This window comes from Drosophila bipectinata, chromosome 3R, assembly GCF_030179905.1.
Source record: "Drosophila bipectinata strain 14024-0381.07 chromosome 3R, DbipHiC1v2, whole genome shotgun sequence".
NCBI lineage: Eukaryota > Metazoa > Arthropoda > Insecta > Diptera > Drosophilidae > Drosophila > Drosophila bipectinata.
The window spans coordinates 19,010,506-19,020,703 of NC_091739.1; the positions used below are offsets into that span (position 1 = coordinate 19,010,506).

Sequence of the window (10,198 nt, forward strand, 5' to 3'; positions counted from 1 at the left end):
AGTTACATTTAAGTTAAATTTTTTTTTCTTTATTTTTCTCTTTTTTGCTGAAACATCGAAATTGACTTTTAAGCCATTTTAAATGATTTCTTGGATGTGTTTTCTGTTTTTTGTATTTTTATGTTTCGTTCTCCGCCGTAAGCGATGATGAAATGTTTATGAGATGAATGCTTGAATGGGATTCGGATTCGGCAGCAGCAGCTCTTGTCATGTCGCGCCCATTACCACCATGCAGCGGCAGCATTGGCGGCTCCTCCGGCGGTGGCATCCGATGGCAAGGGCGCCTCATTGGGTACACCTCCGATAGCGGATCCCGCTCCCAATCCAGTTCCGTTCAGACGCGAGCACTGCTCGGCATCGCTCGCGATCTGCAGGGCGTTCATGTTCTGGACAAACGTCTCCAGAGCAGCGGCGCTTTCGTCCGGTGGATTGTACGGCGAGGTGCGCTGGCTGTGCGGACTGCGGCGCAGGAATTCGTTTATGTCGCTGGCCACACTGGCCGCCTTCGAGCCACCTCCGGCTCCGCCGCCCACCGAGGGATCGAAGTCGTAGCCAAAGGGATCGGAAGGACGCTGCAGAAGGCTGTTCTGCACAAAGAGGTGGGTATCTGCAGGGGAAGATCAATGAGGTCATTATGGTCAATGATCGATCAAGACTGGTACCTACCACTGTCACAATACGTGGCACCTGGCGGTGGCTGCTGCGGCTCAAAGGCGCTTGGAGCTCGCACCCGTCCACCGAACACACTGGTTATCTCCACATGATGCGGCGATGGCGAGGCGTTGTTTCTCGTAAAGTTCGACTCCGATATATTGTGTATCGAGACCTGCAATATATTTCGATAAGTTTCGATAAACAGGACTGATAAATATTATTGAGATTTATGATCATGCTTTAACTAAATCCGAATAGAAACCAAAAATGAGCTGAAATAATAAAGATAATAACACCCAATGTCCACATATTTATTTTTGTATATCCCTTACAGAAATCCTACTTGTACATATAATTTTTTGGTTGACAAAATGAAAGACAATGGATTTTTCAGGATGAGAAAAACGAAACAAATGGACATGGTTCCACATTGTACTCGGGACACTTGTAGTACGCTTGATTGTTCAAATAGTTTAAATAGGCTTGCTCTTGATAGCGACGCACCTCGTTGTTGAGATGCTGACCAGGAATCAGATTCTTGAGGAAGGCGGCGTCGTCGTAGCGGATGACGCCAGTGTTCGGGATGCCTTCCAGGTAGGAATTGAAACCAGTGATCTGAGGTGGCGGCGAATCGTCGCCGCAACTGTGATGCATGTGACAGTCGCTGGATCCGCCGCCGCTCGAGCCAGGTGCCTGTCCGCCGCCAGAGAACATCTCGAAGCCATTGTAATAGCTCGACTGCTGGTACTTGTCTTGCAGCGGAACTCCTACTCCAACTCCTGGTCCAACTACTCCTCCACCTGCAGCTGCCGGATTATAATCGACCGCTTGCCATTTGCTGTCTTTGGTCTTCTGCTTCAGCTCACTGCCAATGGCCGAGAGACACTTCTGCGATTGCTTGGGACGGGCAATCACCGCCGCCTCGCCGACCAACCGGCCAGGATTCTCGGCATTCGGTGGAACGTTGCTACAGCTAATACTGATATTGTTGTGCGTCCCGTTGTCGCTACTGTTACCGCTGGCCGAGCCGCTGGAAAAGTACGAGAAGGAGCTGGCGGGGCTGCTGTTGGTCTGGCTGCCGCCCAATCCCTGTTGCTGCTTCTGCTGCGCGGCTCTAGCTGCCTCGGCCACAGCCTCCTGCGGAGTATAGTAGCTGACGTTGCTGCCAAACTGCCGGTAGCCGCCCATCGACAGACCGTTGGTCACGGCCTGGTGCAGTGCCGGGTTGCGGATGGTGAACATGCCGTTCTCGTTCTTAATGATCGCCGCCGGTTGGTCCATCGACATGGAGGGTGCGATGGGCAGAGTGCCACCGTAGGTCCGGGCTGAAAGATATATTTTTTAGAGTTAGAACCAGATTAGTTGATGATCTCGATGTGACTACAAGTTTTAAATCCTAGGATTACCTGGCGGCATGGGGTTTGGATTTGGTGGCAACATTCCACCACCGGAAACTGGCCCATTGCCTTGATGGAACATGGGATTGCGCAGAGTTATGATGTTGCCCCCGGCACTGGTCTCAATTGTGGCTCCGCCAGCAATCGGCGATGCAGTTGCTTTTTGGTTATCCCCTGCTCCTCCAGACCTGGCTGGGGCAACGTTTCCTCCACCTCCAGCTGAACGCTGCTTGGTTGCCACACCACTAGAGCCATTAGCACCAACTGCACCACTACCGCTTCCAGACTTTCCGCGGTTACGGCGGCGACGTCTGGAGGACTTACCACTGGCAGTGGCCGCTGAAGCGGCTGCAGCCACATTGGGAGGAGCACTCGGCGCAGCCTGACTGCGGGTGGAGCGCGGATTCGCCTCCACCATGATCACCCCGTTTGGATCCATGCCAGCCATCCCGGCAGCTCCGTAATAGTTGCTCAGAAGCTGCTGTGACGGCTGCTGGAAATGGTGCTGCGGCTGGGTCGGCTGTTGCTCGGCCAATGGCTTCGAGAGCAGCCGAATAGACTCACTCTTCTGGCGTAACTGCTCGCTCTTGGCCGGATCCACCTTGGTGAGCGTAATGCCCGGCGGCAGAGACAGATGCTCCACCTGAACACCCCGGTTCAGTTGGTCCATGATGCTGCAGTTTGGCGACTGACCCGTCTGCTTAGAACTGCCGCCGCCAGATGGCTGACTGATGCGGAGATTGTTCATCTGCTGGGACAAGGTGCTGGCGTAACTGCCCGTCTGCTGCTGCTGCTGCTGCGGCGGTGGTATGGCAACTTCATTTGGATTAAAATAACCCATGTTGTGGGGAATGCCGGATAGGTCCTCTGTGGGTGAAATATTATTATTTGGATGCGACTACCACTCCCTATAACAGCTTACCCTGCTTCTGGCGGTGTCCACGCTTGCCCCGCTGGGATCGCTTCGAATTCGCGTTAGCTTCCAATCGTTCGGGCTGAGCACTTGAGTGCTGCTGCTGCTGCTGTTGGCCACTGGGTGGGGGCTTCACCCGCGGGTTGTTTCCTCGACCTCCACGCAACGACTGTTGCTGCTGCTGCTGTTGGTGTTGCTGCTGTGGGGGATGGACATTATGGACACTACGATTCGATTCGACTGGGCCAGAAGCTGGTTTCTGCTTCCTATTGGAGTCGGACGGGCGCTGGGGCACTTGCGTCTTGCTTGGTGGGAGCACCTTCTCCGGCTGACTTGGCTGCTGCTGGGGATGAGGCTTGCCCCTGGCTTGGGTTTGAACTTTGGGGGCTTCCTTTGACGGCAGTTTGTGCGACGCTTCGGTCTGTTTGTTGGCCTTTTTGGAAGTAACAACCACCGGAGCAACGGCTGGTGGCTGATTCTTCTTACCAATCACTGGAGGTGGGGCCACCGGCTTCACCGACGGAGCTGCTGGCAGTTTAGCTGTCTGTTGTTTAACTGGCGGAGCAGGGACCTCGTCCTCCTCACTGCCCGTTTCCCATTCACCCTCCGAAGAGTCCTGCATGTGCAGAGACTTGAAAGGATTGTTGTCCAGCTGTCCAGGATCCAGACGAGACTTAACACGCTTTTGACGCTTTGGTGGCTCTGGTTCTGGAATGGGGACCTCCTTTTTGGGTGGCTCCTTAGCTGGAATCTTGGCAGCCGGGCCCTTTTTGGGGGCCGTCTTTGGCTTCACACTGCTCACCGAGCTCTCGCGGGTGCTCTGCGGCGTCTGAGACTTGGAGGAGGTGTTACTGGCCGTGGCGCTGTTGTTGGTCACCACGGCAGTAGCCTGCTTCTTGGGCTGCTTTTTGGTTAGCTTGGCCTTGACCTGCTGTTCAGCCAGCGCCGCCGCTCTGGCCGCTGCTGCAGCTGCTTCGGCTACCGCCGCTGCCTCTGCTGCCGCCGCGGCTTCTGCTGCCGCCACAGCCGCAGCTGCTGCTGCCGCTCGCTTAGCCTCTTTCTTCTTCGCCTTGGCGCTCTTCTCCGGAACACTGGGAGCTGGAATAGGAGCTACAACCACCGGAGCGGGAGCCACGGGCACCGGCGCAGCCTCTGCCGAGGCGACCATATGGCCGTTCACAAAAGTGTAGAGCAGCTTATCCTCGTGCGGCGCACTGCCTTTGGCCACCACAGTCACCTGCTGCTCAGCACCAGGATGGGGAAGCTGCACACGCCTAATGGTCACTATGCGCTTGGAGGGATCGGCAGTGATGGAGTTGGCCGCCATGGCGGCGATCACATCGCGTGAGAGCTGCTGCTGAGGAGCAAAGCTAACAGGCGCAACAGGAGCGGCTGAGGCTCCTGGGTAAAAGGAGGAGTTACTATACTCCGGATATCCAGGGGGTTCTGCAGGAGCTGACTGATTGGTAGCTTCGACTGCAGCTGTGGATGATCCTCCGTTTAAGATTTCCTCCAGCTGCGCCATTTTGGCCAGCTGCTGCTCCTTTGTGGGCAGGTAGGAGAACCTAAATTCGCTATTGGTTTGCTTCACGGTGGCAATCAGCTCCAGGATCACTGTCTCCACCTTTGCCTTGGCGCGCTGGAGGTTCTTGATGTTCGACTCCAACTCCCCGATGCGTTTCTTCTCCTTCTTCCGGCCGCCAGCAGCCGTGAGAGTCTTCATCTCGTACTTATCAATGAACTCCTTAAAATATATGTCCAAGAACTGACCGCGCAAATCCTCCAGCTCCTTGATGCGTTTCTCCTCCTCGCGGCGCATCTTTTGCTTGGCTTTTTTGGCCGCCTTCTTTGGGTTGGAGGTTTGCGGCTGTTGGGATTTGCCCTCGATAAAGTTAAGGGTTTCGTTGATCCAGCGTTGCTGGTCCTGCTCGCGCGTGTAGCTGCCAAGGAACTCGGCAAAGTCCTGCATCATTTCCTCCTTGCTGTAGTCAGCTGGAAAACCTGTTCCATTCCCCTTGACAGCCGCTACGGCTGCGGCAGCTGCAGCGGCATTGGCCGCCGCAGTGGCATCCGTGTGCATCTGAATGCTCTTGCACAAGCTGTCCAGGCAAAGCAGACTATTGTCCTGCTCCTGATCCTGCTCGTCGGTCTCATTGGAAGCCCCTGCACTAGAAGCCTTTCTGGAGTTGGCCGAAGAATTCAGCTGCTTGGAGGCAAACATCTTCAAGCTCGGCGGCTGATTGCCGCTCTGACCTTCATCCTTGGGCGGACGCTTTGGTGGGTTGGAGGCTGACTCGGCCGTGGACTTTTCTTCCGTCGATTTGGTCTTGCGATCGTTAACAATCTGTGAGAGCTTCTTGCGAAGGCGGTCACGAGTCTCATTGAAACGAGCATGATTACACTCCTTCTTAACGCGCTTCTTGGAGTGGTTCTCCTTGCAAGGTTCACCAATGTCCGCATAATCAGCACAGCCTTAGGGATAAATGGCATTCAATGTGGATGGGACTTACTATATGAGTGCCTTGCTACTTACATTTGCGCATCTTCTCCTTACTCTTCTTAGTGCCGCTGGCATCGCCACTTCTGCCACCAGATTGTGCCATATTGGGATCACCTGCCTTTGATTTGGCCGACGATGAGCCCGTAGTGCTATCTGGTTTAGTGCGTTTTCTGAGATAACAAAAAAATGTGATTTTAATGAGGATTCTTGGATTCTTTGGTCCGGCAGCTTACATTATTTGAGAGTCGTGCAACATCATTAGCTGGTCCACACCAAACTGCATCTTTTCTATGTTCGCATCGCCCAGTGTAAAACTGCAAGCGAAAAAAGAAAAGAAAATTGAATGCTTATGCTACAATTCAATCCTTTCAAGTCGGAATTCTCAAATGGAATGGTAGTTAGAGCTCAAATGTCATTAGGCAAGTTCATGTGGCCTACTACATTACAAAATTATTTGAGGTAGTTACTCCATCCCGAAGTGTGACCAACATGTGACTTTGATACCTTGAAGTGCATCCCAAATAATATTTTGTCTTCAAAAATATTTCAGAAACGATTATTTTGCAAGCACAAAGCAACCCGAATGTAGAGCGATCAACAATCGATAAATGGCTTCGATAAGTCATATCGGAAAAGTGAAAAATAGGGTTAGGGTCACAGGACGCCACAAAAAAGCTTTACTCCGTTTGGCAGCACTTGTACTTTGTGGCCTTTACCAGCACTATTGTTGGCTTGCCAAAATCGAACATGTTCAGAACATGTTTGGAATCTCAAAGTCACGCCATTTTTCAAATGGTAACCCTGTTAAAAGTTCTGATTTTGGATTTTCTTTGGATAGAGCAACCCTAGCAGGTCCAAAGACCGAAATAAGGTATTTTATAATTAATTTTAAAACTTACTCATCCGTGATTTTGAATGGAGAATACCTGAAATAGTTAATATTGACTTTTAATTGCTGTATTACTCGGTTTTGAAACATCAAACTCACCCAATAACCTGCGCCAAAAACTGCTCGAAGCGACCGTCCTCCTTGTCGCCCATTACACTGTTCATGCGCAGGCGCAAGTCGCCCTTGAGCAACTCCAAGGCGGAGAAGTCAGTGCTGCTGGCATTGAACTTGACAAAGAAATTGGCATAAATGGACAGGACAAAGGTCCAGTAGGTCCTGTAGACATAGTGCTGCTGGCGGAGCTCCTGCAGCTCCGCGGGGCTCGGCGCCAATTTGCGGTTGAAAAACATCAGCGATGGTAAAGTCGAGCGAAGCTCCTCGCGGGTAAATGACAAGGGTTGGAAGCACCGCAGCAGATACTTGGTCAGCGGTGGAGAGAGCTGGTTGGCCAGGATCTTTCTGGCCAGTTGGCATGCAGAGACCCTGCAGTTCTCACCGCAAAAGAACTGCGCCTCGATTGTATCGTGGCGATAGCGCTTTCGGGTGGTCAAATGCTGGAACACTGCCCAGGCAATGTGGTACGTGGTGCGCAGGGTGTCCGTGGGAGCGGCTTCCGCCTGCCTACGGAACACCGTCGATACGCTACCCGAGGGCGCCTCGTCCTCAACTGGCAAGTCGCTGGATCGTCGCTGCTGCTGCTGGGCAGAAGAACTGGCGGCAGCCGTGGCCGCATTGTGCTTCGCCTCGTCACTGGTGCATGTGCTTAGGATCTTGGACTTCATCAGCTTGGCGTCTTTCTCGACAATGCCGAGCGTTGTGCACTTGGCGCAATGGCCCGCTTGTCGCGGTCGCAAAGGTGTGCCAGCTATGGAGCAAGTTATGCATTTGCAGTTCCTGAAAGTCAAGTCACCAATTAGTTTCAAATGTTATTATTTTCGAATTAAGGATCTTACTCGTTGTGGTGTTCGAGGAGAGAATTGCACTTCTTGCAGAGATCCTCATGCACCAGCTTGTTGGGCGGATCGTAGAAGCCATCGGGCCACTTCAGTTTGGTGAAGGCCATTATGTTCTTCCAGGCCAGCTGCCGGTCGACAATGCGCTGAAAGTCTATGAACTCATCATCGCTGATGTCCGGCAGCGAAAAGGAGGTGGCATCCAGGACGACCTTATCGAATATGTTGTACACATCCAGCAGGCCCGCCCGTCTATCGTGCTCTGTCGGCGACAGATTGAACTTGTTCAGCTCAATCCAAATGTCCGTCCAGCGCCGCTCGATGGAGTGCATGTGCTCGTCGAAGAGCATGTAACGCTTTATCAGCGCAATGGTCGGTGCCGACGGTGTTGCCTCCTTCAGCGAGAGGATGCAGGCCAGCATGGTGTCGCACAGAGGTGCAAACACGTGCTGTTGGAACAGACGCTGGCAGAGCAGCACCCAGGAGAGCTTAAACTTGCGCAGAAAATCGTTCTCGAAGGCGAACAGGCTCAGAGAGATCTTCTGCGAGATGCAGTTAAGATCAGAGTATCCATCCAGGATGTCTAAATGGGATAATAGAGAATAAAAGATTATAGATTAAGGTGATATTGAACATTTACATAATGGCAAAAAATGCTCTTACATGTTAGCATCCTCTCTGCAGTTAGCTTCTCGTTCTCCTGAATGTTCTGAGCGATTTCCTTCATGCCCTCAGTGAATGCCTTCACAATGCATTCCACGTTATAGGCGAGTATTTGTAGCAGCAACATCGGATTGTTTGCCATTAAGCTGGTGGGTAGGGAAAGAAATTCAATATTTAATAAACAATACTCGGATTCTGTCTGGGGACTAGGCTCCAGAGGGACTCCACTTACATGGCGCTGAATAACACTAATATCATATTATCAGAGATCGCTGTGTCATCAATAAAATCAAGATATTCGGCATTTTTATCGTAGAGGTAGCCGCTGGTGATCCAATAGATCTCCTTGTTGCACTCCAGCAGCTTCTCAAACTTATTATAGGCAGCATCGTTTCTATAATTTGAAGATGATGTATAAATAGTATCTCATTAAGGTACTAAGGCTAGTATTTCTTACTTCAACATGGGACTGTAGGCCTTGATCAGTACGTCCAACAGCATAACCACCATGTGCGCAGCCTTAAATTGATCCATCATGATGGCCATGATGGTTTCGCGATATTCGAGACATTCCTTGCAGGAACAAAATGTGAAGAACTCCTCCTTCCGGTGTTTCACAAATATGAAGGCAAGATTCTGAAAATAGAGCTACAATGGATTAGGTCGATGTCTCCAAGCTGATTCGTTTAAATAGGAAAACACACCGTAATTGCACGCAGCTGCCCGTCAGCATCCAGGGGATTCGTTGGGTCCTCCGAAAACAGACGCATCTTCTCAATGGCCATCTAAGAAAATAAAAGTAAATGGCCATCCGATTGGAATCCTTGCAAGGATAACCTACCAAATACGAGCGCGTTTTGTCGTTGGGATCAGTGCCCTTTTGATCGCAGGCATGGAGCAGCTTATCGCTGAGCTCCAGTTCGATGGCATTGTCATCCCGCAGACTCCACTGCATCAGCGAGACCACCTCCTTGTAGACAGTCTCGGATTTTGGCGGCGGCGCATACGGATCGAATGGCGGCAGCGCCAGGATGGTGTGCAGCGTATTAATGATGTTGCCCTCGGGAAAGTTGAGCCGCTCCAGTAGCTGGCAGCCCGCCGGCTTCGCCTGGTCAGGCGGTGGCGATGCAGCCGCTTCCATGGCAGCAGCAGAGCAGGAGGAGGAGGTGGCGTAGGAGATGGTATCGGTGGTGATAGCGGAGCATGCCGGGGCATCGCTCGCATGGCAGCAAGTCACCTCCAAATTAATTTCCACCTCCACCTCATCGCCATTTACAATGGGATCTTCGATGGGGGTGGATGGTTGGGTGGTTGACCCTCCCGGTTGCTCCTCCTCCGATTCTTTGGAGGCCATCGGAAGGCTTTTCACTCTAGCACTCGTATCACAGTCTCCGGATAGGATCACTTGTTAGTCCTTGCTGGAGCGACCGAAATTCGCGATTGCGCGACGCATTATTACACAGAATCACAGATGTAGATGCACTTTCACTCGCTTCCGTGTGCGCTCTTGTGTGTGTGTGTGTTTGTGTTAGCGTGTTCGTGTGCGTATGTGTGTGAATCGGATTGGAATGGAAAAGAGCGCAACGCAACAAAACGCGATTTATCCCGCAACACTGCACGCGTCAAGCTTCGTTAGTTGTCGTCTATCGTCCTGCCATCCGACCTCCGACAAAAATTTCTATTGTATTGGCAAATCTCGGGTTTTAATTAGCTGCAGTTTCGCTATAGCATGCAGAAAAGACGCCAGGGATACAAAGTCTCGATTGCACTTGTTAGTTATGAGACTTGGTTAGAGAAGAAACTTTTATACATTTGACAACTAGAGATGACATTAAATTAGGGATGAGACTTTTTGTATAAGCTAGTTTCGCAACCAGGGAAATTTTACCAGGGTCCTAAGGGAAATTTTATAAAAACCACAATTTTATTTATTTGAAAATTGAAATCCGAACATAAAATTTGAAAGTATTTTAGAAATAGCAGAAATGACTTGCCTGCTTGATCATTCTATACTTATTTTGAAATTGTTGCTTTGTTTTTTTAGGGTTTTAAACAATAATTGACCTACTAACGAACTCATTGAGTTTTTACAAAAAAATATTTAAACAATTGTTGTTTTTAATTGTAATATTTTTTTCTTTACATCTAGTGCGACTAAAAATTTAATTTTTTTTAAGTTGCTTAAATCGTCCTAAATTTTTACATTTTGAATTTTGCATAAAAAAAGTA

General features: G+C 50.6%; 1 protein-coding gene across 4 annotated transcripts; it reads right to left on the minus strand.

The window, feature by feature from the left end:
* Positions 1-2: 2 nt before the first annotated feature.
* Positions 3-9,974, minus strand: LOC108130452 (pneumococcal serine-rich repeat protein). Of its 4 annotated transcripts, none has more exons than XM_017248868.3 (16): positions 9,858-9,974; positions 8,811-9,788; positions 8,674-8,754; positions 8,427-8,617; positions 8,202-8,363; positions 7,970-8,115; positions 7,307-7,889; positions 6,453-7,247; positions 6,364-6,390; positions 5,698-5,778; positions 5,498-5,634; positions 2,974-5,436; positions 2,061-2,918; positions 1,159-1,979; positions 667-826; positions 3-607 (listed from the first exon to the last, which is right to left on the minus strand). In XM_017248868.3, exons 2-16 carry the CDS (start codon positions 9,321-9,323, stop codon positions 222-224), a joined length of 7,404 nt encoding a protein of 2,467 aa, XP_017104357.2. In that variant the 5' UTR covers positions 9,324-9,788; positions 9,858-9,974; the 3' UTR covers positions 3-221. The 4 variants fall into 4 exon arrangements, with proteins under 4 accessions (XP_017104357.2, XP_070137242.1, XP_017104358.2 ...); XM_070281141.1 differs by having other exon boundaries at positions 9,844-9,954; XM_017248869.3 differs by having other exon boundaries at positions 8,427-8,605; positions 8,811-9,942.
* Between the last annotated feature and the right edge of the window lie 224 nt (positions 9,975-10,198).